This window comes from Sus scrofa, chromosome 9, assembly GCF_054392235.1.
Source record: "Sus scrofa isolate SSC_HxYL_T2T_F1_AM1 chromosome 9, Sscrofa_HxYL_maternal_Yorkshire_Landrace_v2.0, whole genome shotgun sequence".
NCBI lineage: Eukaryota > Metazoa > Chordata > Mammalia > Artiodactyla > Suidae > Sus > Sus scrofa.
Window position 1 is genome coordinate 8367004 of NC_139391.1, and position 26711 is coordinate 8393714.

Below are 26711 nucleotides of genomic sequence, written 5' to 3' on the forward strand. Positions count from 1 at the left end.
TAAATCCAACGCTTCTTTTTCCATGTCTGGCTCGCACAGCCAGTCTTTGACCCATTGGGAAGCAGGAACTCCGTTGTATTTCTTTCCCTGGTACTTGAATGTACCCAGCATGTAGTATTTATCCAGTACGTGCTTGTGAAGGAGTGGAGTCATTGACGCACATCTTTCTCTGCTCTTGGAGTTCCTTTACTCTCCACTTCATCTTAGGGTCTTTTTTTTTTTTTCTCTGCCAGGTATCCTAGATACAGCTATTGTTGAGCGGGGCAAGAATGTGGTATCTGGTTCTCGAGATGGGACAGCTCGACTTTGGGATTGCGGCCGCTCAGCCTGCCTGGGAGTCATTGCAGACTGTGGTTGTTCCATCAATGGAGTGGCTGTGGGTGCTGCTGACAACTCTATAAACCTCGGCTCCCCTGAGCAGACACCCAGTAAGTGGATAACAGTATATGAATTTATTTTGTTCCTTAGACTCCTTTAGTGTTTGCCTTAGTTTCTTCTTTTCTTCTTTGTTCTTTCCTGCTCTGGAGCTGGTATTGCTATTTTCACCGTAAGATTAGTATTTATTGGATATCTACATGTTTCTGTTGCTTTGGAATCTGCAAAGGAAGTACATGTTACAGTTACTCCCTTTGAGTAAGTACCACCATACTCAATTTAGCAGATGAGACTAATGCCTATTGATCAGAGAACAGAAATTTTGGCTGAAATAACTTAATGATTTACTTAATGCAAAATATAATCGTTTTTTGAAAGAAGATAGTGTTTTAGGTTGGTATAGATGAGAAGGGTGTCAAAAAAAAAAACTGTCTTGAACCTTGGAGGATGGATTCAAGTTGAACAGACAAGAACAGGAAGGATAAGAGAATGGGAATTAGGGCAGGGGTAGAGTATAGAGGTGGAATTCCCATGGTGGCTCATCGAAAACGAATCTGACTAGCATCCATCAGGACACAGGTTCAATCCCTGGTCTCGATCAAGGGGTTAAGGATTTGGTGTTGCTGAGAACTGTGGTGTCGGTCACAGATTCGGCTTGGATCTGCCACAGCAGCTGAGGCGTAGTCTGGCAGCTACAGCTCCATTTTGACCCCTAACCTGGGAACTTCCATGTGCCATGGGTGTGGCCCTAAAATGACAAAACAAAAACAAATTTAAAAAAAACAGACTTTATTATTTAGAGCAGTTAGGTCTGCATAAAATTGAGCAGAGGGAGTTCCTGTTGTAGCACAGCAGAAACGAATCCGACTAGTATTCATGGGGATACAGGTTCGATCCCTGGCCTTGCTCAGTGGGTTAACAATCCAGTGTTGCTGTGAGCTGTGGTGTAGGTCGCAGATGCAGCTCAGATTCCGTGTTGCTGTAGCTGTGACGTAGGCCAGCAGCTGGAGCTCCAATTTGACTCCCTAGCCTGGAAACATCCATATGTTGTGGGTGTGGTCCTAAAACGACAAAAAAGTACAGAGTTCTCAAACCTCAGACCCTGCACCCACGTACCTTCCCCTGTTATCAGCATCCCCCCATCAGAGTGGTACATTTGTTAAAACTGATAAACTTGCAGAGTTCCATTGTGACATAGCAGGTTAAGACTGACTGCTTCAGCTCAGGTCACTACTGTGGCATGAGTTTGATCCCTGGCCAAGGAACTTCCATATGCAGTAGGCACAGCCCCCCCCCCCCCAAATAATGATAAACTTGCATTGGTACGTCATTATCACTTAAAGTTCAAGACTTACATTAGGATTCATTGTTTCGTTGTTGTTGTTTGTTTTTAAGGCTGTATCTGTGACACATGGAAGTTCCTGGGCTGGGGATCGAATCAGAGCTGCAGCTGCAGCCTATGCCACAGCCATGGCAACGCCAAATCGGATCTGCCTCTGAGACCACCACAGCACACGGCATTGCTGGATCGTTAACCCACTGAGCAAAGCCAGGGATCAAACCCACATCCCCAGGGATGCTAGTCAGGTTCTTGACCCGCTGAGCCACAGCAGGATCTCCTAGGATTCATTCTTGTTCTTGTGCATTCTGTGGGTTTGGACAAATGTTTAATGACATGTGTCTATCACTATAGTATCGTACGGAAGTTTTACTGCTTGAAAAATTCTCTTTGCTCCACCAGTTTGTCCCTTTCTCTCCTATAACCCTTGGCAGCCACCGATATTTTTACTCTTTATGCTTTTTGCCTTATCTCGAATGTTGCAGTTGAAATCATAAACTAGGTAGCCTTTTCAGATTGGCTTCTTTCCCTTAGTAATGTGCATTTAAGAGTCCTCCATGTCGGAGTTCCTGTCGTGGCTCAGTGGTTAACAAATCTGACTGGGAACCATGAAGTTGCGGGTTCGATCCCTGGCCTTGCTCATTGGGTTAAGGATCCGGCTGGGAGCTGTGGTGTAGGTTGCAGATGCGGCTCGGATCTCTCGTTGCTGTGGCTCTGGCATAGGCCAGTGGCTACAGCTGACTAGACCTCTAGCCTGGGAACCTCCGTATGCCGTGAGCTTGGCCCAAGAAAATGGCAAAAAGACAAAAAAAAAGATTCCTCCATGTCTTTTCAGGCCTGGGGGGGCTCATTTCTTTTTAGTGTTGAACAGTTTCCATTGTCTGGCTGTATCTCAGTTTATTCATCTGCTGAAGGACGTCGTTGTGGTTTCAATATGTAGACAATTATGAATATAGCTGCTCTCAGTATCCCTGAGTAGTTTTTTGTGTGGACATTAGGTTTTCAGTTCACTTGGGTTAATTTTGCCCCTCACTTTGGACAGTCTACAGGTACTCTCCTCATGCTCTTGAACTTCCCATATAGATGTACTGTGGCCCAAGAACTAAAACTGTTGTGACTACCCCACAATCCCTGGCCCTTCTTGGGGAATTAGTGGATTATTTCCCAAAGGGTGATACATGTGCAGTTAGTGGTAAATAAAATTGTTTTAGGAGTTGCCTGGTGGCTCAGTGGGTTAAGGATCTGGCATTATTACTGCTGTGGCTCAGGTTGTAGCTATGGCATGAATTTAGTCTCTGGCCCAGGAACTAGTACATGCTGCAGGTGCAGCCACAAGAAAAAGAGATTTCAGGCTATACACATTTTATTTTATTTTTGTCTTTTTGCCTTTTTTAGGGCTACTTCCCACAGCATATGGAGGTTCCCAGGCTAGGGGTCTAATCAGAGTTGTAGCCACTGCCCTACACCACAGGTACAACAACGCCAGATCCTTAACCCAAGAGTGAGGCCAGGGATCGAACCTGCAACTCATGGTTCCCAGTCGAATTCCTTAACCATTGTGCCATGACGGGAACTCCCCTGTACACATTTTTTTTTTTTTTTTTTTTTTTTTTTTGTCTTTTGTTGTTGTTGTTGTTGTTGCTATTTCTTGGGCCGCTCCCGCGGCATATGGAGGTTCCCAGGCTAGGGGTCCAATCGGAGCTGTAGCCACCGGCCTACGCCAGAGCCACAGCAACGCGGGATCCGAGCCGCGTCTGCAACCTACACCACAGCTCACGGCAACGCCGGATCGTTAACGCACTGAGCAAGGGCAGGGACCAAACCCGCAACCTCATGGTTCCTAGTCGGATTCGTTAACCACTGCGCCACGACGGGAACTCCCCCCTGTACACATTTTAAATAGTTATATGTTAATACACATTTCACTTCAAACCCAAGATTTCATATTTACTATTTAAAATAAGGTTGAGCTTTTAAAAATTAGTTGGTTTAAAGTAATTTAAGTGAAAAGGTTCTTGTTTTCTCTAATTCCTCACTTCTCACTTACTCTTCAACCCCCATAGTTTGCCCCCAGCTACTTAATGGCAGTGACTCTTGTAAAGAGTGACAAGTGACTCCGTTGTGTGTAATCCAATGTTACCTCTCTGGGCTTGCCTTTCTGAATTCTCAATATGGTATAACAAAGTAGACGCTTCTCTTCAGGACACTTTTCTTTCTTGGCTTCTATAACCACACTACACTGCTTTTCTTCCTGTCTCATTGGCTGCTGCTTCTTAATCTCCTTATATAAGCTCCCTTTTCTCTCTTTAAATGTTGGAGGGCCCTCAGCTCTACAGTTTCTCCCTATGTGATCTCATCATTGCCATGACTTCAAATATTATATTTAGCTGGTGATTTCCAAATGCATATCTTTTTTTTTTTAGGGCTGCACCCACAGCTTATGTAAGTTCCCAGGCTAGGGGTCAAATCGGAGCTGTAGCCACCGGCCTACGCCACAGCCACAGCAATGTGAGATCTGAGCCGCATCTGTGACCTACACTGCAGCTCACGGCAACGCTGGATCCTTAACCCACTGAGCAAGGCCAGAAATCAAACCTGCATCTTTATGGATGCTAGTTGGATTCGTTTCCACTGAGCCACAATGGGAACTCCACCCAAAGAAAATCTAAAGCATAGATTTTCACTTGCATTTCAGACTATTTAGATGTCTCGTGGATAGCTTGAATGTACCTTCCTTAACGTGGAGTGTTTGATTCCCCCACCCGAAGTCTGTCTCTCCCCATCATGGTGAAGGGCACCACCGTGTCCTTGCTCAGGCCCAAAGCCTGAGGTTCATTCAGGATCCACACCCACCCCTCCTTATGTGCACATCAGCAGTCTCTGATTTCTGCCTTCAAAATGATTCTCGAGTTCCCGTCGTGGCGCAGTGGTTAACGAATCCAACTAGGAACCATGGGGTTGCGGGTTCGGTCCCTGCCCTTGCTCAGCAGGTTAACGATCCGGCGTTGCCGTGAGCTGTGGTGTAGGTCGCAGACGCGGCTCAGATCCCGCGTTGCTGTGGCTCTGGCGTAGGCCGGTGGCTACAGCTCCGATTGGACCCCTAGCCTGGGAACGTCCATATGCCGCGGGAGCGGCCCAAGAAATGGCAAAAAGACAAAAAAAAAAAAAAAAGATTCTCTCTTGTTTTTCCACCTTGCCCTATCTCTGCAGCTCTCCTTTCCTTCTGCCAGAATCTTGATCTAATCTACATTATCTGTTGCCTATGTTAGTCTGTGATCCATCTTCTCTTAGGAACCATTGTGATCATTTAAAGAGCATAGATCAAGTCATATCATTCCCCTTTGTCCCTCCTCGCCTCTGGTGGCCTCCTTTTCTGTGTGCACTTGGCCCTCTGTATCCTTGGGTTCCTCATTCGGAACATGATCTGGTTGAATCTGCGGATGTGGAACCCTCAGGTACGAAGGGCCGGCTGTGGGGACTTGAGCATCTGTGGATTTCGTTGTCTCTGGTGGGTCCTGGAAGCAATCCCCCAGGGATAATGAAGGACAACCTTATGTTAAAATCCTAACCTCTTCCTGTGGCTTATTACAGACTCATGCTTTTTAACCCCTACAGTCCTCTCCAGCCTCATATCATACCCCCCTCTGCTGGGTCCATTGTGTTTCAGCCACAGGTCTCCGTTCTTTCAGCACAACAGACTTTACCAGCCTCCTGGGCTTTGCCTTCTTCTCTTAGTCTGGAATGTACCTCCTGAAACTCTTTACATGGCTGGCTTCTGTTTACCATTCAGGTCTCAGTTGAAAAGTGGCCTTAGGAGTTCCCGTCATGGCTCAGTGGTTAACGAATCCAACTAGGAACCCTGAGGTTACAGGTTCCATCCCTGGCCTCGCTCAGTGGGTTAAGGATCTGGTGTTGCCCTGAGCTGTGGTGTAGGTCACAGACGTGGCTCAGGATCCTGCATTGCTGTGGCTGTGGTGTAGGCCAGCGGCTACAGCTCCGAGTAGCCCCCTAGCCTGGGATCCTCCATGTGCCGTGGGTGCGGCCCTAGAAGAGACCAAAAAAAAAAAAAAAAAAAAAAATGCAAATCACTAACAGGACAATTCAGTCAACAGCCATCAGTAATAGCTGTGCTTTCTGGGTACAGCCAGCTGATCAACCCCATTATTGACATGACTTATCTATCACGCAGGCGAACGGGAGGTTGGAACAGAGTCGAAAATGCTGCTGTTGGCCCGCGAAGATAAGAAACTTCAGTGTGTGGGACTGCAGAGCAGGCAGCCGGCAAGTGGTTCTTCTGTGCCCTCTGAACTTTGGTGCAACCTGGGTCACCCTCATTCTTAGGAAGCTGCTTTGAAAACCTTTCTACTTTCTCCCTGTGTTCTTTTGAGGAAGCTGCTTGAGGAGAAGCGGTACAGTATGGCGATGGAGAGCATGGGCTGTGGAATGAGGGCAGCAGTTAAACCCTCGCTCTTCCTACTGGCCACAGCATTGGACAGTTACATAAACTCCGAGCCTCTGTGTCCTCATCAGTAAACTGGGCATAGAAGAACTGACCACATAGGGTCGTGTGATGAGGTTAAGTGTCCTACTGCTTCGTGGACCTTTAGCAAGTCACTTCCCTGGGCCTTAGGGTGCTGTGTGTAAAAGGATGAGGCTCGATAGACTCCCTTCTACCCGTGAGGTCAGGTGAAGACTTTCTGAGTAAAGCACTTTTGCATTCAGGGCTCTAAACCGATTAATGACCAGAATGTCTTTTATAGAAGAATTAGTTGGATTTTCTCCCTTCATTCATAGTTTGCCAAGCAGACTATGCTCTTAAATAAACTCCAAGTTCTGGAGTTCTCATCATGGCAAAGCAGAAACAAATCCTACTAGTATCCATGAGGATGCAGGTTCGATCTCTGACCTCGCTTGGTAGGTTAAGGATCCAGTGTTGCCATGAGCTGTGGGGTAGGTCGCAGATGCGGCTCGGATCCCACGTTGCTGTGGCTGTGGTGTAGGCCGGCGGCTACAGCTCCGATTAGACCCCTAGCCTGGGAACTTCGATATGCTGTGGGTGCGGCCCTAAAACAAAAACAAGCAAAAAAAAAAACAAAAAAACAAAAACCTCCAAGTTCCTTGAGATTAGACTTTCTAAATTTCCTTCCAGCTCCTGTCATCATCAGCCAAACAATTTTAATGATTTGGCTTGCCCACAGGCTTTATATTTTAATTTCATTTCACTACTTCATTGAACTGGTGATGTTACTATTTTCAGAATTTGTTCTGGGAACATCTTTTTTTTTTTTGTCTTTTTTCTAGGGCCGCAGCATATGGAGGTTCTCAGGCTAGGAGGCTAATCAGAGCTGTGGCCGAGGCCTACACCACAGCCACAGCAACGTGGGATCCAAGCCGAGTCTGCGACCTACACCACAGCTCACAGCAACACCAGATCCTTAACCCACTGAGCAAGGCCAGGGATCAAACCCGCAGCCTCATGGTTCTTAGTCGGGTTCATTAACCACTGCGCCACGACGGGAACTCCTAACATCACTTTTTTTTTTTTTTTAATCATTTTGCCTTTGCATTCTGAATTTCCATGCTTTTACTTCCAAAGGGAAATTGAGCGTCTTTGTTTTTTTTTTTTTAGAATTTTTGAGGGCGAAATTAACATTTGAACTAACAGTAAGAAATAAATAAAAATCTGATTTGGTTTTGTTTTTCAGGTACATGAGGTGAATTATGATTCTTTAAATTGCCACTTTAAGTTTTTTTCATGTCCTTCAATGAAGGACATGAAGAAAACTTAAATGTGTGGCTTGCAAGTGTTTATCAAATGAGAGTTGAACTGAAAAGAGGAAAAGGAAAGATTTTGGGGAGTTCCCTTTGTGGCTCAGTGGTTAACGAACCCGACTAGGAACCATGAGAATGCGGGTTCGATCCCTGGCTTTGCTCAGTGGGTTAAGGATCCAGTGTTGCCCTGAGCAGTGGTGTAGGTCGCAGACAAGACTCAGATCCCATGTTGCTGCGCCTGTGGCATAGGCTGGCAGCTGCAGCTCTGATTCGACCCCCTACTGGGAACTTCCACATGCTGTGGGTGGGGCCTTAAAAAGCAAAAAAAAAACGGGGGGGGACGATTTTTGGTGTTAAGGATCCCATTACTCAATGTTTGAGGGTGAATAATATGAAAACTGCTACCTCAGACTGTGATATTACATACCCTGCTTCAGTCCTCAGCCAGCCTCGGGTTCCTAAAATCCTGGAAATGCCTCCTCCTCAGTTGCTGGTGAATGCTTGGTTTAGATCGGGAGAGCTTAAAGAGGGAAGAAAGAAATTCTCTCTAAAAATAACAGTAAAATTATCCCTCTCATGTTGCCTCTTTATTCCTGAAAACAATCCTTAAATAGCATCTTTGGCTCCTCCTTGTTCCCAGGTGTTCCTCTTTATTGGCTCAGATGCCTTCAACTGCTGTACTTTTCTCTCTGGCTTCTTGCTCTTGGCTGGGACACAGGATGGAAACATTTATCAGCTGGATGTGAGGAATCCAAGGTGAGTCACCATTCGTTTGCGTGTGCAGGTCTTCTGCAGAGTGGAAATTTTTATTGGCTTTCACAGTGACTTAGTGTAGCACATAGATGACTTTTGAATCAAGGGTATATTTTTTCATTTATAAAGGTTTTCTAGTGTGAATTGTCTGATTGATCTTATTGTTCCTGGAATCACATTAAAAGGTAATTTGATTCATAGTCATAATTGTCATGGTTGTTTTGAAAGTTAAGCTTAAATAGTGAACTAGTATTTCACTTACAGTGATTGTGTAAACTTTTAATTTTAAGGAGCTTGGTAATTTTCTCCATGGTGTTTGATCTGGGTTGGCCTAAGACTGATCATTTTTGGTGCAGGCAAGCCAGCTCTGATTATTTGGCTTTGATCATGACCTTTATTAGGCTTTATCCTGGTCTTAAAGATATCCAATGAGAATAAACAGCCTCTTTGTCCCATAATTTAACAACTTGTGTAATTCTGGCCCTTCTGTTTCCTACCTTTGTTTAACTAATATTTATTGAATGGCTTCAAAAAGACTCTGGGAGTTCCCATTGTGGCTCTGTGGGTAAAGAACCTGACAAAGTGTCTGTGAGGGTGTGGGCTATATCCCTGGCCTCGCTTAATGGGTTAAGGATCCAGCATTGCCACAAGCTGTGGTGTAGGTCACAGATGCATCCTGGATCCAGTATTGCTGTGGCTGTGGCTTAGGCCTTCAACTGCAGCTCTGATTCAACCTCTAGCCTGGGTACTTACATGTCCTGCAGGTGCGGCCATAAAAAGAAAAAAAAAAAAAAAAAGATAAAGACTCTGCCATCGAGGCAGTTGTAGTCGAATACTAAATATAGACAGGTAGAAGACGGTTGTGATACGATATGGTTGGTGATCTGACAGGGCCACACCCAGGAACTTGAGGAAGCACCAAGAAGGGAAAGAGAAGGTGAGGCTGCTTCTGCAAGGATATGAGGCTTTAATTGCATCTCCTTCAGTAGAAAATTACCAAGTAAAGAAGGACCTGCCTCTGGTAGAATAGCATCTAGAGAAGTGTGAAGGCTTGTGAAAGTGTGGCACTTGAAGGGACCTCTGCGTATTCAGCATGGCAGGTGTGTGCCCTGCCAACAGAGAAATGGTACCAGATAGGAAAACAGGAGTTTGCTTAGAAAGGACTTATGTACCGTCCCAAGGAGTTTGGACTTCGTTCCAAGAGCAGGGAAAAGATTTTAGCTACAGAGTGACCAGCTTACACCTTTTCTTCTCTTACTTAAGGTACTTTATTTTTGTACTTGTTTTTGCCTCCATCGAGATAGGGAGTCTGATCATTGTTATAAAATCACCCATGAAATTGATTCTTTCATTTTGCAGAGTCCTGAAAATTTTAATATTTCACAGCTTTCTATAAGTAGAAAGATTAACATAGTGTTAACATTGTTAAACCCTTGTCAGGCGTCCACTAGAAACTGGAGATATTGGTCATGACTCGGTTCATTCAGCTCAATGGCGTGTTTAGAGACATGTTTCGATTCACTCCACGGTGGTTCTTCACACATGACCTTGGTCTGTCTTTTAAAGATCTTGCCGGGAAAGAACCGTATGAAAGTTTAATCTCTGTGTGCGGTTATTACTGAATGTTGAATATTGCCAAGCATTGCTTTTGGAGAAAAAAATGTGAAATTGCCGCATTTGTTCTGAATCCCAGGGCTCCGGTACAAGTCATCCACAGATCAGGAGCGCCAGTCCTGTCCCTGCTGAGTTTCAGAGACGGATTCATTGCTAGCCAAGGTGGGTCCAGGGACCAGGTGAGGGAGGTGGTTCTGCGTGGTTCAGCCGGGTCTAAGTTGCTGGTCTGGCGGGGCTGGGGCATAGGCCTCCGCGATTGTTTGGCATGTTGTACTTTTCACATAGAGTTTCACATCTTCCTTGCACCTAGTCCCTCTTCAGTCCGAGTTCCTTGAGAGGAGTGACTGTGCCTTATTTACCGTGTTATCCGCAGCCTTTCGTTCATTGCCTACTGCCTAGCTGCTCCTTAGTAAACACTGGTAGAGTGAATATACTGGCCCTTATTGCAAAACACTGAGGATTCAATAATGAATTCATTACAGTCTCTGCTCTAAAGAGCTCCCAGTAAGGCAGACAGACGTGTGGACATGTGATTGAGTTTAGTCTGAAAGGGCTTCAGCAGAAGACTGTCGTGGGAACTTGGGGGTCAGCTCCCCTGAGTGTCAGGAGTGCCACGGGGTGGTCTTCGTGGACTAGGCGACGTGTGATGTGGATATTCTGTCAACTGGAGACGTAAAGATGAGCACAGAAGGCCAGAGCTCCAGTGTGCACGAGTCGTAGGTGAGTGACGAGGGATCTGTGGTTTACGGGTGTCTCCTGTGTGGTAGGTGCTGTGTGAGCCTCAGCGTTATATCCGTCATCTGGGTGCAGTGAGTACCTCGGTGCAGCCAGTACGAAATATTTGGAGTGGAGTTTGGGAGCGGGATCGGGGGACACGCACGGAAGAAGGCGTTCATTAAGGGGCACTTAATCCTCCTGGGAGTATCGGAGGGCTGGTTGTAGGTCCCTCCTCCTTACCTGAGGGTCTCAGGGAATCACGGAGGGTACTTTTGGTTGTTAGTGACAGAACGTCCACCTGACAATGGCTTCAGTAATTGGGAAAGCGTGCCGCTTCACTTAGCAAGACGTTCAGGTTTATGTGATTCCAGATTTGACTCATTTAGTGATTTGGAAATGAGGTCAACACAGGAGACTAAAACAAAAACTGAGGCGGCCACTCAGTCAGTGTGGTGCCCTTGGTTATCTCCAGGACTGTGAAGACGAGTGAAATCCAAGAAAGTGTGAACTGAAGCTGGCCGAGGGGCGTATGGACAATTTCTGAACTATCTTTATGATTTTTTATTAAATCTGGAATTATTCTAAAAATATTTTTTAAATTTAATAAGTGAATGAAACCTTTAACAAGGAACAAAAAAATAAAAATCAAGAACCCAGCCTTAGAGTTCCCGTCATGGCTCACTGGTTAACGAACTGACTAGGAACCATGAGGTTGTGGGTTCGATCCCTGGCCTTGCTCAGTGGGTTAAGGATTCAGTGTTGCTGTGAGCTGTGGTATAGGTCGCAGTCAAGGCTCAGATCCTGCATTGCTGTGGCTGTGGTGTAGGCCGGCAGCTACAGCTCCGATTAGACCCCTAGCGTGGGAACCTCCATATGCCATGGGAGCAGCTCAAGAAAAGGCAAAAAGAAAAAAAAAACAAAAAACAACCCAGCCTTTCCCCATCTTTTGACACTCTCCTCCCTAGCATGCTGTACTGGCTTTTGTCCTCAGGCTTGTTCCCTCAGGGTCACAGTGCAAGATAGCTGTGGCAGGTCTCATCATCACATAGCATAGATACTGGTTCCTTCTGAAGAATGAGAAACAATTCCTCAGAAGCAGCCCAACAGACTTACTCTCATACCTCATTGGCCAGAATAATATAATACACGCCATGCCCAGAAGACCTAAATAGACATTTCTCCAGAGAAGATAGACAGATGGCCACCAGGCAAATGAAAAGATGCTCAGGATTGCTAATTATTTGAAAAATGCAAATCAAATCCACAATGAAGTATCATCTCTCACTGGTCAGAATAACCATCATCAAAATGTCTATAAGTAATAGATGCTGTGGATGTGGAGAAAAGGGACCCCTCCTACACTCTTGGTGGGAAATAAATTGGTACAGCTACTCTGGAAAATAGTATAGAGTTTCCTTAAAAAAACTAGAGGAGTTCCCGTTGTGGCACAGCAGAAACAAATCTAAGAACCATGAAGTTGCAGGTTCAGTCCCTGGCCATGCTCAATGGGTTAAGGATCTGGCATTGCCATGAGCTGTGGTGTAGGTCACAGATGTGGCTGGGATCTGATGTTGCTGTGGCTGGGCCATAGGCTGGCAGCTCTAACTGCAATCGGACCCCTAGCCTGGAAACCTCCATATGCCGCTGGTGCAGCCCTAAAAAACAAAACAAACGAACAAACTGAAAATAGAGCTACCATATAATACAGCAATCCCACTCCTGAGGATACATCTGGAAAAGATGAAAACTATAATTTGGGAGTTCCCATCGTGGTTTGGCGGAAACGAATCCGACTAGCATCCATGAGGACACGGGTTCGATCCCTGGCCTTGCTCAGTGTGTTAAGGATTTGGCATTGCCGTGAACTGTGGTGTAGTTTGCAGATGTGGCTCAGATCTGGCGTGGCATGGCTGTGGGTGTGGCCGGGGCTATGGCTCTGATTCGACCCCTAGCCTACATAGGCCACAGGTGCAGACCTAAAAAGCAAAAAACGAAATAAAACAAAAAACCAATAATTTGAAAAGATAGATGTATCCCAACATTTACAGTGGCACTATTTACAAAAGCCAAGACATGGAAACAACCCAAGTGCCAATCAACAGAAGATTGGTTTAAGAAGATGTGGTTATATATATGCAATGGAATATTAGCCATAAAAGAGAACGAAACATTGCCATTTGCAGTAACAGGAATGAACCTAGAGAATATTACACTAAGTGAAGTAAGTCAGACAGAGAAAAAAAAAAATGTGACATCACTTACATGTGAAATTAAAAAAAATGAATTTACAAATGAATCTATTTATAAAACAAACAGGTTTTCAGACATAGGAAACAATAATAGGCAACCAACAGTGTCTGGATTTCCATGGCTGTCTCTCTGATATAGGTAGAAACCCTTCATCCCTGACAAAACTCATGCCTCGGGAATTCCCACTGGGGCACAATAGCATCAGCATCTCTGCAGTGCCAGGACACAGGCTCAATCCCCGGACTGGCAAAGTAGGTTAAGGATCCAGTGTTGCCGCAGTTGTGTTGTAAGTCACAACCGCAGCTCAGATCTGTTCTCTGGCCTGGGAACTGTATATGCTGTGGGGCGACTGAAAAAGAAAAGAAAAAAAAATTTTTGATAGCTTGGAGTTCCCTGGTGACCTAGAGTTAAGAATTTGGCCTTGTCACTGCTGTGACTCAGATTCAGTCCCTGGCCTGGGAACTTCTGCATGCTCGGGTGTGGCCACAAACAGACAAACAAAAACCTGATGCCTTATTTCCCTAGCCCTTCTCCTTTAGCATTTCCCAGCCATAGCAAGGAGTAAGTAGGAATATGTAGACCTGATTTTTAGCTCTCTGTACTCCCTCTCTCTCAACCTCTTTCCCCTTTATGGCTGGGCATCAGTTGGTCATGCAGTGGTTATTCTTTTATGAAACCTTAATAAAAGAACAGCTGGCATAAGCTTGTGACAGCCTCCCTTGATGTTGCTGCATATCACTCACTATGATCTTATTTCTTTGATTACCTCTGCTGCCATGCCACACTCTTCCCTTGAAACCTCTGCACTGTGCCCTCCAACCTGTCCTCTTGGTTTTTTTTTTTTTCTTCTTCTCTTTTGTTGCTTTTAAGGGCCGCATGCATGGCATATGGAAGTTCCCAGGCTAGGAGTCAGATCAGAGCTACAGCTGTTGGCCTTTGCCACAGCCACAGCAACACAGGTTCCGAGACATGTCTGCAGCCTACACCACAGCTCATGGTAACACCAGATTGCTGACCCACTGAGTGAGGCCAGGGATTGAACCTGCATCCTCATGGGTACCAGTTGTATTCCTTTCTGCTGTGCCACAGTGAGAACTCCCTCAAACTGCCCTCTTGAAGGTCACCAATGATAAGCCTCTTGCTAGGTCTAATGGCCTTTTATGTGTACATACCTGTCTTGTCCATTAGTCCCCAAATTTCCTTGAGGGCAGGTGCCATGTCTTCTCTGTATACCTAGCTCATGCACAGGACTAAAGAATTGCAGCAAATGTTTATTGAATGAGTGAATACATATTTTTCATTTTTGATTCTGTTATATTATTTCCTTTTTATTCAACATAGTTTTAGAGGTCCTAGCCACATTTCTCAGAGAAGAAAGGAATCCAAATTGGAAAAGAAGTGAAACTATTACTGTTTGCAGATGACATGATACTATACCTAGAAAATTCTAAAGATGCTACCAGAAAACAGAGCTCATCAATGAATTTGGTAAAGTGGCAGGATACAAAATTAATATAGAAATTGATTATATCTCTATATACTAACAATGAAAGACCAGAAAGAGAGATTAGGGAAACGGTCCCATTTACCACTGCATCAAAAAGAATTACATACCTAGGAATAAAGCTACCTAAAGAGACAAAAGACCTATACTCTGAAAATTATAAGATGCTGATGAAAGAAATCAAAGATGACGCAAAGAGATGAAAAGATATACCATGCTGTTAGATTGGAAGAATCAATATTGTCAAAATGACTGTAATTCCCAAGCCTGTCTACAGTTTCAGTGCAATCCCTTTCAAGTTAACAATGGTGTTCTTCATAGAACTAGAACAAAATATTTTAAAATTTATGTAGCAACACAGAAGACCCCAAATAGCCAAAGCAATATTGAAAAAGAAAAACAGAAGTGGAAGAATCATGCTTCCCAACTTCAAACTAAACTACAAAGCTACAATAATCAAAACACCATGGTATTGGCATAAAAACAAAAATACAGATCAGTGGAATAGGCTAGAAAGCCAAGAAGTAAACCCAAGAACATATGGCCAACTAATCTATGACAAAGAAGGCAAGAACATACAGTGGAGGAGAGACAGTCTCTTCAATAAGTGCTACTGGGAAAATTGGGCAGCTACACATAAATTAGAATGTTCTCTAACACCATACACAAAAATCAACTCAGAATGGATTAAAGACCTAAACATAAGGCCGGGTACAGTAAAACTCCTAGAGGAAAACATAGGCAGAACGCTCTTTGACATAAATCACAAAATATCTTGTTTGATCCACCTCCTTGAATAATTACAATAAAAACAAAAATAAACCAGGGGGAACTCATTAAACTTAAAAGCTTTTGCACAGCAAAAGAAACCATTAAAAAAAAAAAAAAGGAGTTCCCGTCGTGGCGCAGCGGTTAATGAATCCGACTAGGAACCATGAGGTTGCGGGTTCGGTCCCTGCCCTTGCTCAGTGGGTTAACGATCCGGCGTTGCCGTGAGCTGTGGTGTAGGTTGCAGACGTGGCTTGGATCCCGCGTTGCTGTGGCTCTGGCGTAGGCCGGTGGCTACAGCTCCAATTGGACCCCTAGCCTGGGAACCTCCATATGCCTCGGGAGCGGCCCAAGAAATAGCAAAAAGACAAAAAAAAAAAAAAGACGACCCACAGAATGGGAGAAAATCTTTGCAAATGATACAACCAACCAACAAGGGCTTAATCTCCAAAATATACAAACAACTCATAGAATTCAACAACAAAAAAACAACCCAGTCAAAAAATAGGCAGACGTAAATACACATTTCTTCAAAGAAGATGTACAGATGGCCAGTAGACACATGAAAAGATGCTCAAGGAGTTCCCTTTGTGCCTCAGCAAGTTACGAACCCGACTAGTATCCATGAGGATGCAGTTTCAATCCCTGGTCTTGCTCGGTGGGTTAAGGATCTGGCATTGCCGTGAGCTATGGACCCTGCTTTGGAGAAAAGGAAAGATGCTCAACATCACTATTAGAGAAATGCAAATCAAAACTATAATGAGGTACTACCCCACACCAGTCAGAATGGCCACGCTTAGTAAGTTTACAAATAACATACCGGAGAGGGTGTGGAGAAGAGAGAGGGGAGGCTGGACGGGGAGTTTGGGGTTAGTAGCTGCAAACTACTACATTTACAATGGATAAGCAATGAGGTCCTATTGAATATAGCACAGGGAATTATATCCAAACTCTTGGGATAGAACATTATAGAAGATAACACAGGGAAAAGAATGTATATGTGTATAACTGGGTCACTTTGCTGTACAGCAGAAATTGGCACAACACTGTAAATCAACTATACTTAATTTTTAAAAAAAACTTGTTAGCTTCTTAGAGTTCCCGTCGTGGCGCAGTGGTTAATGAATCCGACTAGGAACCATAAGGTTTCGGGTTCGATCCCTGGCCTTGCTCAGTGGGTTAACGATCCGGCATTGCCGTGAGCTGTGGTTGCAGACACGGCTCAGATCCCACGTTGCTGAGGCTCTGGTGTAGGCAGGCCAGCGGCTACAGCTCTGATTTGACCCCTCGCCTGAGAACGTCTATATGCCGCGGGAGCAGCCCTAGAAAAGGTAAAAAGACCAAAAAAAAAAAAAAATTTGTTAGCTTCTGGTGTTCCCATGTGGCTCTGTGGGTTAAGTATCTGGCATTGTTACTGCTGTGGCTTGGGACACTGCTGTGATGTGGATTCGAACCCTGGCCTTGGAACTTGCACGTGCCGCAGATGCAGGCAAAAACAACAACAACAACAAAAAACCTGTTAGCTCCTTTGACCTGTGGATACTGATTACTCTCCCGTCATTCACTTGCACCAGTTACTGCTCCTTTCTCTCATTTCCCTGCAATCCTGGCCAGCATGATTCATGGTATCTTGTAGGTTCTCAAGTTGGTCATTGAACTTGAATCCTTTTGCTATTGCTGCTGTTGTTGCCATCCCTCAACCAGAAATATTTCCTAGTTTAGCCTTTGTCCTTTTGCCTTTTCTTCTCCATGTTTCCTCAAGGACTGACTCTTCTCATGGTTTTAGCTATTAATGATTGGAATGCATAGCTCTAGCCCTGACCTCCTACTTAGCCCTTATTTGGGGGGGTGGGGGGCAGTTGCATAATGTAGAAAAAGCATAGACAAACTGACAATCTAATCTATGAGTTTAAATTCTTATTCCATCACTTACTCTTAGATTCACTTATATGAAATTCCTAATATATGGATGGCCATTTCGATCTATAAAAATGTCAGTTTTATATGGCTTGATCTAATAGTTGTATAACCTTTGGTAGGCCACTTTTCTAAGTGTCAGTTTACGTAGAGGTAAAATATGTGAAATACTTGAGAGTTCCCATCCGCTCAGTGGTAACGAATCTCACTAGTATCCGTGAGGATATGGGTTTGATCCCTGGCCTCACTCAGTGGGTCGGGGATCCAGCATGGCCATGAGCTGTGGTGTAGGTCACAGAAGTGGCCTGGATCCTATGTTGCTGTGGCTGTGGTGCAGGCCATAGCTGCAGCTCCAGTTCGACCCCTAGCCTGGGAACATCCATGTGCTGTAGGTGCAGCTCTTAAAAAAAAAAAGTAGAATACTCAACATAAAGTAGACATTCTATAAATGATAGTTTTTTCTTACTTTTGTAACTGCCCCTTGCCCTCTAAGCCCTCCTGAACGGGTTTCTTATCATCATGATCCAGTGGCAAGGCATACACTCACTGAAAGGAGAATCCTGCTCTAGGGAAAGACTTGAGGAAGTAAGTATCAAAGGAGTAAATAGTGTTAAAAGAAGTTTATGGAGAAAGGTTTGCCATGTGAGATGGTTAGACGTGGCTTCCTGGAGGGAATGGAAAGAAAGCTGGGACTTAGCAGGTAGATAGGATTTGTGTATAGCAACTTGAGTGCAGAAGAAGAGCTATGGTGATAATACTTTTTTTGAGAGGAGAGAAAAGAAACTCAAGAGTAGATGTCGGAGTTCCCGTCGTGGCGCAGTGGTTAACGAATCCGACTAGGAACCATGAGGTTGCGGGTTCGGTCCCTGCCCTTGCTCAGTGGGTTAATGATCCAGCGTTGCCGCGAGCTGTGGTGTAGGTTGCAGACGCGGCTCGGATCCCGCGTTGCTGTGGCTCTGGCGTAGGCCGGTGGCTACAGCTCCGATTCAACCCCTAGCCTGGGAACCTCCATATGCCGCGGGAGCGGCCCAAGAAATAGCAACAACAACAACAACAACAAAAAAAAAAAAAAAAAAAAAAAAAAAAAAAGAATAGATGTCGCTTTTCCATGCTGGAGTAATAATGGTGAGAAACTAACAGATGATATGGTTGGTTTAAAATGAGATTTTGAGACGGGAGGAATGTAAACTTCTAACCTAGAGCCATGTTGCAGCACATGAGAAGCCCCTGTTGCCTTGGCGGCAGCCTAGTATCCCTGAGAACCAAGCCATGTAGGCCACCCAGGACTCTGTATTTCTTACCTCCTTTGTCCTACCTTTAGGCTTTTTTTTTTTCTTTCTTTTTTTTTTTTTTTTTTTTTTGGCCACACCTGCAACTTTTGGAAGTTCCTGGGCCAGGGATCCAAGCCATAGTAGTGGCAACCCTAGATCCTTAACCGCTAGGCCACCAGGGAACTGTCTATAGGGCATTTTAAAAATATTTACATCTCTGTTGCAAATGGAATGGGTACAGTGACGGGTAACATGTGGAGAAGAGCCAACTTTTGTGCTCTTTTCTGCTGGAAAGAAGGAAAGGCATACTTTTTGGTATTAATATCTAAAGGCCAAGGGAGTAAAATTATAACTAACTCACTTTTCAGAGGACAAAGACCAATCAAAGTTATCGGGAGCCACATTTCAGTTCAGTATAAAGAAAAACGTTCTGTTTTATAAGAACAGAGAGGTAGCAAGTACCATTACCCTCTGGGGATGGACCAGCTTAGGCTGGCTGGCTGCTCTGTAAGGTGCCATAGAAGGAATCCTGTACTAGTTTAGAAGTTGGAAATAGGTGATCTTTAAGGTCCTTTGGAACTCCTTGATTTTCTAGAGGATATTTGTGTTTTGAGATTAAATAATTTGTAAAGATTTTGGTTATGGAAATTATCCACTAGATAAAAAGGTAGAGAGAATAGCACAGTGAACCTGGTCTCCTGGGTCCAGCTTCCCCGGTCACCAGTGGCTTGTCTTGTTTCATCTTGTTTTACCCATTCCCTTACAACCTCCATCCCTTATAATATTTTGAAACATATCACAGACATCATATTTCATCTGTCAGTATTTCTGTTATGTATCTGTACGAGATAAGGATTCTATTTTGGAAAAGATTATTTTTCATAATAATAATACAGAAAAGGATAAACACCTATAAAATTGGTTAACATATAATTTTGGATTTCAAAAATTAAAGTTTTTCAGATTTCTAAAATGTTTGAAAAGGCCGATGAGGAGTTCCCTAGTGGCTCAGTGGGTTAAGGATCCGGCATTGTCACTGCTGTGGCTCTGGTTACAGCTATAGTGAAGGTTTGATCCTTGGCCCAGGAACTTTTGCATGCTGCAGGCTACAGTCAAAATAAAAAAGAAAAGGCTAAGGACCACAGCTCACAGCAACGCCAAATCGTTAACTCACTGAGCAAGGCCAGGGATCAAACCACAACCTTATGGATACTGGTGGAATCGTTTCCACTGAGCCACGACGGAAACTCCTAGGCATGGTAAAGAAAACACTTAAACACTTATATAGGCAAATTATGAGTTTAAAATCCTTGTCTAGGTAAGTCTGCAAACAGATATGTGCGCCTGCAGTTGCTTGCTCTGTGCCCTTGGCAGTTATTGCTCATCAGAGGTAACTCTCCTTCCCACTGAGCTTGTTCTTGGCCTTCGCATCCTTTTAGGCCCAGCGTTTTAGGGAGCAACTAGGTCCTCATATTTGGGCCACATAATGAGACCTGTCTGCCATTGTGGGTCTTAGGACGATCTTCTTTAGGCCAGTGATACACAGAAACAAGCTAGAATATTGACAGTTCTGTGGTGGCACAGCAGTTAAGGATTCAGTGTTGTCACTGCTGTGGCTCAAGCCACTGCTGTGGCGTGGGTTTGAACCCTGGCCGTGGAACTTCCTCATGCCTTGGGAGCAGCCAAAAAAAAAAAAAAAACAATTATGTGTGTATATATATTGGGGGTGGTGGTGGGAGGGAGAAAGAGAGAGAGAGAGACATTCCCGTTGTGGCTCACCGGGTTAAGAACCCTGCTAGTATCCGTGAGGATGTGGATTCAATCCCTGGCCTCAGTGGGTTAAGGATCCAGAGTTGCCCCTCAAGCTGTGGTGTAGGGCGCAGATGTGGCTTAGACCTGGCGTTGCTGTGGCTGTGTTATAGGCCAGCAGCTGCAGCTCCAATTCAACCCCTAGCCCAGGGACTTCCATATGCTGCAAATGAAGCAAAAATAGAAAGGAAGGAAGGAAGAAGGTAAAAACAGATATTTAGAGAGAGGGAGAGATTTTGTTTGTTTTTAACCCTTTTGCATGCAGCTTTCTCTTCAATAATCTAAGTTTTCTTTCTGACTTTTAGGTGATGGAAGCTCTTTCATTGTCCAGCAAGACTTAGACTATGTCATTGAGCTCACTGGGGCTGACTGTGACCCTGTGTACAAGGTACAGACCTGAGTAGAGGCTAGGCCTCGGTGATTCTCACGTGGCATCTGGGGCTTCTGAAGGGACTGAATCCAGCTACTTTGTGGTGATTAGGGGTAATACAGTACTTAGGGGTGGGAGAGAAAGAAATCAGAATTTTGAGTCAGAAGTAACCTCATCACTTACTGGCTCTCAAAACTTGAAAAATCACTTCACCTCCTCAGTTTGTCAGTTTAGCCATAAAAGAGGATAACAGAGATAATGCATATGAAAGCTGTTTGTATACTTTAAATATTCTATAAATATTAGCTGTTATTAAAGTTCAAGACTAATTGGGAGTTCCCGTCGTGGCGCAGCGGAAACGAATCCAACTAGGAACCATAAGGTTGCGGGTTCAATCCCTGGCCTTCCTCACGTGGGTTAAGGATCTGGCGTTGCTGTGAGCTGTGGTGTAGGTCACAAACATGGCTCAGATCTGGCATTGCTGTGGCTGTGGCATAGGCCGGCAGCTGTAGCTCTGATTAGACCCCTAGCCTGGGAACCTCCATATGCTGTGGGTGTGGGCCTAAAAAGACAAAAGACACACACACACACACACACACACACACACACAAAGTTCAAGACTAATTCTCTCATTCGATTAGAGTAGAAAGAAAAATGGAAAGGGAAGTAATACTTATTGACCAGATATTGTGCTGGGTGTTTTACATATATTATAATCTTATTAAATAATTGTTATTCTTTGAGTTATTGGTATTGTCCTATTTTTTCTTAGAATTTTTAAAATTATAAAGTTATAAAATTAACTTTTATAACTTTTATAAAATTTAAAATATATAAATTTTTTTTGTCTTTTTTTTTTTTTTTTTTTTTGTCTTTTTTGTTGTTGTTGTTGTTGTTGCTATTTCTTGGGCCGCTCCCGCGGCATATGGAGGTTCCCAGGCTAGGGGTTGAATCGGAGCTGTAGCCACCGGCCTACGCCAGAGCCACAGCAATGCAGGATCCGAGCCGCGTCTGCAACCTACACCACAGCTCACGGCAACGCCGGATCGTTAACCCACTGAGCAAGGGCAGGGACCGAACCCGCAACCTCATGGTTCCTAGTCGGATTCATTAACCACTGCGCCACAACGGGAACTCCTAAAATATATAAATTTTTTTAATTAAGTTATAAAATTATAACTTATAACTTTTAATTATAACTTGTAATTTATAAGTTATAACTTATAATTATAACTATAATTATAACTTATAAAAGTTATCAAATTAATCAACTATACTTCAGGGTTTTTTAAGGTAAATATAATTAGTACATACATATAAAAATTCAAACAGTATAGAATTGTATAGACTTAAAAGTCCCCTTTAAGACTTTTTTTTTTTTTTTTTTTTCGGTCTTTTTGCCTTCCAGTGGCATATGGAGGTTCCCAGGCTACAGAGCCATAGCCACCGGCCTATGGCCAGAGCCACAGCAACGTGGGACCCAAGCCTCGTCTTCGACTTACACCACAGCTCACTGCAACGCCAGATCCTTAACCCACTGAGCAAGGCCAGGGATTGAACCCCCAACCTCATGGTTCCTAGTCGGATTCGTTAACCACTGAGCCATGACGGGAACTCCAAGACTTTTTTTGATTCCATTCTTTCTCCTGAAGTAACTAGAAATAATAGTTTGGCATATATTTTTTAAGACTGTTTTTGGAGAATTTTCACTTACATCTTTATGTATCTGTGACAGTTTTTTCTTTAATTTCTACATAATTGGGATTATTCAAATTATTCTATATTTTGCTCTATGACTTGGGTTTTTTGTTTTTGTTTTTGTTTTTTTTATTTAACATCTTGGAGTTCTTTTCAGACTAATGCACATGGATACCCTTCATATTTTAAAATGCCTGCATAGGAGTTCCCGTCGTGGCGCAGTGGTTAACGAATCCGACTAGGAACCATGAGGTTGCGGGTTCGATCCCTGCCCTTGCTCAGTGGGTTAACGATCCGGCGTTGCCGTGAGCTGTGGTGTAGGTTGCAGACGCGGCTCGGATCCTGCGTTGCTATGGCTCTGGCGTAGGCCGGTGGCTACAGCTCCGATTCGACCCCTAGCCTGGGAACCTCCATATGCCGCAGGAGCAGCCCAAGAAATAGCAAAAAGACAAAAAAAAAAAAAAAATGCCTGCATAGTGTTGTACATTGTGGATTAAAATATTATTTTCATTTTACAAATGAAGAAACAGGCCCAGAGGGGTTGAGAAGGTTACCCTAGGTCATGCAGCTACATATTGGCAAACTTGTGATGGTAACTCCAGAATACATGCTGTTTCCATTGAACTCGTGGTTCTTAACCTTCTTTGAGTCTCAGACCACTGAGAATTTGATGAAGTCCTCCTGAAGAAAAAGGGCACATACTGAGAACTTGTTTTTATACAATTTTATGAGATTCAAAGATACCTGGCCCCATTCATGGAACATCTCCTCCCCAGGCACAGACCCCTGCACTAAACCGTGCACAGCCCTAGTGGGTTTGCTTTCCACTTGCCCACTTCATTTTTCTGTTTTGTAGTCGTGAACGCCCTTGTTTCTGGCCTAACTTTTGTTTGTTTTTTTGTTGTCTTTTTAGGGCCATACCTGTAAGTTCCCAGACTAGGGGTGAGATGGGAGCTGCAGCTGCTGGCCTACGCCACAACCACGGCAACACCAGATCCTACACTGCAGCTTGTAGCAACTCTGAGTCCTTAACCCACTGACCAAGGCCACAGATCAAACCCGCATCCTCATGGATACTAGTAGGTTTCTTAACCCACTGAGCCACAGTGGGAACTCCTGGCCTGCCATGTAAAGAATACGTATCGTAGATGTAGTTTTTCTCTTTTCTTTGGAGTCGAACAAGCTTCTCAGAGTCCCTTGTGCTAATGGGGATCAGTGGCAAGGCTCTGTCTTTCTGAAATGGAAGAACCCAGGCCTCCTTTGAACTGTGAGCTCTTGTGTTCCAGGTGGCCACATGGGAGAAGCAGATCTACACATGCTGTCGAGATGGCCTCGTGCGACGCTATCAGCTCTCTGACCTCTGACCCCTGGGAAGAGGAGTCCCAGTTATGACAAAGAGTGACCATGATCACCAGTGAACAGAAACCCCATCGTCATGGACCATGGAAGGAGCATGAGTGCCCTTTATTGAATGGGCACTGTTGGCAAGTCACAGAAAGTTGGCTGCAGTGGCCCATGTGAAACTATCATTCCATGGCAGGGCCTACCTTGAACAGAGTAGGAAGCTCACATGTGCGCCCCGCATCTGTCCCACCTTCTTCCTGTATAAGCTCAGCCAGCAACGTAGGACGAGGATGTGGATGCTTGCAGTTAGATATCACCCTGACTCTGTAAAATGTTTACAAGGACTCGAGGCCTAAAGCCTGTTCTGTGGAGGAAATAAATATCTTTGGAGGAGTCTGAATTTGAGAAACTTTGTTAAATATTCTTGCTCCAGCCAAAAGTCAGTCAAAGGATGGAATTCCTTTCTCGGGCACTTCCTTTCGGCCTGGCTCTGGGAAGGACTACTTGACAGTAGCAGTAACTGTCTCATAAGCAGTAGCCTGGGAAAGACTCTTACAGAGGTGGGGTAACCAGCTGTCCCAGTTTTCCTTGAACTGAGGGGTTTTGTGCTACATGGGACTTTCTGTCCCAGGCAGATCGATGTGCTTCGTCAGCCTCCATACAGGTGGTGAAGTTGCATCGTACCACTGAAGAGGCAGCGGCTGTCAGAGTATGTCCCCGGGACAGCTGCATCACTTCCACCTGGAACTTGTTACAAATACAAATTCTCGGACTTCCTGTTGTGGTGCTGTGGAAACAAATCTGACTAAAGCCATGAGGTTGCGGCTTTGATCCCTGGCGTCACTCAGTGGGTTAAGGATCCAGCGTGGCCGTGAGCTGTGGTGTAGGTCGCAGATGCAGCTCGGATCTGGCATCGTTGTGAGCTGTGGGGTAGGCCGGCAGCTACAGCTCAAAAGGCCAAAAAAAAAAAAAAAAAAAAATAGAAATTCTTGGATCGACCTCAGACTTAAATCAGAAATTCTATGGGTGGAGCCTACAATCAGTATTTTTTTGTTTGTTTGTCTTTTTGCCTTTTCTAGGGCCACTCCCATGGCATATGGAGGTTCCCAGGCTAGGGGTTCAATCGGAGCTGTAGTTGCTGGCCTACACCACAGCCACAGCAACGCAGGATCCAAGCCTCATCTACAAATCTACACCACAGCTCATGACAATGCCGGATCCCCAACCTACTGAGCGAGACCAGGGATCGAACCCGAAACCTCATGGTCCCTAGTCGGATTCGTTAACCACTGCGCCACGACGGGAACGCCAACAATCAATATTTTAATAAGCCTTCCAGGTGATTCTGATTCCTGCTAAAGTTTGAGGCCTTGAGACCTCTCTTGAGATGGCCAAGAGCACTTTAGTCATAGATAGAACCCAGAGCCCAAGCAGTGGCAAGGCTGGTCTATAGGAGGTGAGGCTGGAGAGGTTGGCAGGGTCCGCAGAGTGACAATGCCAGGGAAGGAGCTTGGGCTTCACTTGGTTGGCCGTGGGGAGCCACAGAAGGGCTTTAAGCAAGGGTACAACCTGTCGTCTCCTTTTTTCCCCTAAACATAAAAATGGAATCAGGGAGTTCCCAGCGCGGCGCAGTGGTTAATGAATCCAACTAGGAACCATGAGGTTGCGGGTTTGGTCCCTGCCCTTGCTCAGTGGGTTAACGATCCGGTGTTGCCGTGAGCTGTGGTGTAGGTTGCAGACGCGGCTCGGATCCCGCGTTGCTGTGGCTCTGGCGTAGGCCGGTGGCTACAGCTCCGATTCGACCCCTAGCCTGGGAACCTCCATATGCCGCAGGAGCAGCCCAAGAAATAGCAAAAAGATTAAAAAAAAAAAAAAAAAAAAAGGAATCACAGTGCATGTATTCCATGATTTGTTTTCACTTAGTATCTCTGAGTTCTTTCCGTCTCAGAACATTGAGACCTTCCTCCTTTTTAGTAATTTCCGGATTATGAATACCATATCAATTACACTTTAGAGATGACTTTCTTTCTTTCCTTTTTCCTTTCTTTTTTCAGCCGTACGTGCAGCATGTGGAAATTCCCAGGCCAGGGGTTGAATTGGAGCTGCAGCTGCAGGCATACACCACAGCCACAGCAACACAGATCCTTAACCCACTGAGTGAGGCCAGGGATCAGACCTGCATCCTCACACACTATGCCAGGTTCTTAACCTGCTGAGGCACAATAGGAACTCTAGGAAAAAGTTTCTTGGAGGATACAACGCGTGAGCCAGGCCTTGTAGGCTAAGATCAGGATTTATTTAAAACAAGAAGGTAATTCCTGGCTGGGGTAATAGTGTGATTGTATTACAGAGTGTTTTTTGTTTTGGCTGTGCCTTGGGCATGTGGAAATTCCCAAGCCAGGGATCGAACCCATGCCATAGCAGCAGCCTAAGCCACAGCAGTGACAACGCCAGATCCTTAATCCACTGTGCCTCAAGAGAACTCCTATGGCATTCTTTCTTTAAGGCTGATGGTGAGGCTCCAAGAGGTGAACTAATTGAACACAGTTTATCTTAACTTTGAATCCCATTTTTTTCGTCATGTTGCTTATGCCTAAACCAATTAAAAATGAAATTCTATAGGAGTGTCCGTTGTGGCTCAGTAGGTTGAGAACCTGACTAGTGTCCATGAGGATGTGGATTCGACCTCGGCCTCAGTGGGTTAAGGATCCAGGCTTACTGCAAGGTGCAGTGTAGGTTGCAGATGCGGCTCAAATGTGGTGTCGTTACCATGGCTATGGCCGTAAGCTGGCAGCTGCAGCCCCAATTTGACCCCTAGCTTAGGAATTTCTCTATGCTGCAAATGCAGCCCTAAAAAAAGAAGAAAAAAAATACTATAATTCATTGAGTGTCTACTGAATATCTATTCTGTTCTAGGTACTGTATTTAAATATTTAATCCTAAGAGTTCCTGTCATGGCTCAGTGGTTAACGAATTCGACTAGGGACCATGAGGTTGCGGGTTCAATCCCTGGCCTCACTCAGTGGATTAAGGATCCGGTGTTGCCGTGAGCTGTGGTGTAGGTCAAAGACACGGCTCAGATCCCATGTGGCTGTGGCTGTGGTGTAGGCCAGCAGCTACAGCTCCGATTAGACCCCTAGCCTGGGAACCTCCATATGCCATGGGAGCGGCCCTAGAAAAGGCAAAAGAAAAAAAAATTTAATCCTGTAA

The 26711-nt window shown here is 44.7% G+C and overlaps 1 protein-coding gene across 18 annotated transcripts in view; it reads left to right on the forward strand.

Annotated features, from left to right (window-relative positions):
- Positions 1–23901, forward strand: part of PAAF1 (proteasomal ATPase associated factor 1) — a 55163-nt gene extending 31262 nt beyond the window's left edge. For 4 of the 18 annotated variants that reach the window (XM_084975193.1, XM_005667103.4, XM_003129635.5 and 1 more), the window contains 6 exons: positions 234–428; positions 5904–5995; positions 8127–8242; positions 9933–10015; positions 20395–20477; positions 23444–23901. In XM_084975193.1, the coding sequence (XP_084831319.1) occupies positions 234–428; positions 5904–5995; positions 8127–8242; positions 9933–10015; positions 20395–20477; positions 23444–23521 (647 nt within the window). In that variant the 3' untranslated portion in view covers positions 23522–23901. Of the gene's footprint in view, positions 1–233; positions 2679–3558; positions 4705–4845; positions 6660–7083; positions 8243–9932; positions 11216–12407; positions 13193–20394; positions 20777–22061; positions 22362–22634 lie in introns of those variants that run through there. The other 14 variants (XM_084975191.1, XM_084975190.1, XM_084975192.1 and 11 more) reach the window with 11 other exon arrangements.
- The last annotated feature ends 2810 nt before the right edge of the window (positions 23902–26711 follow it).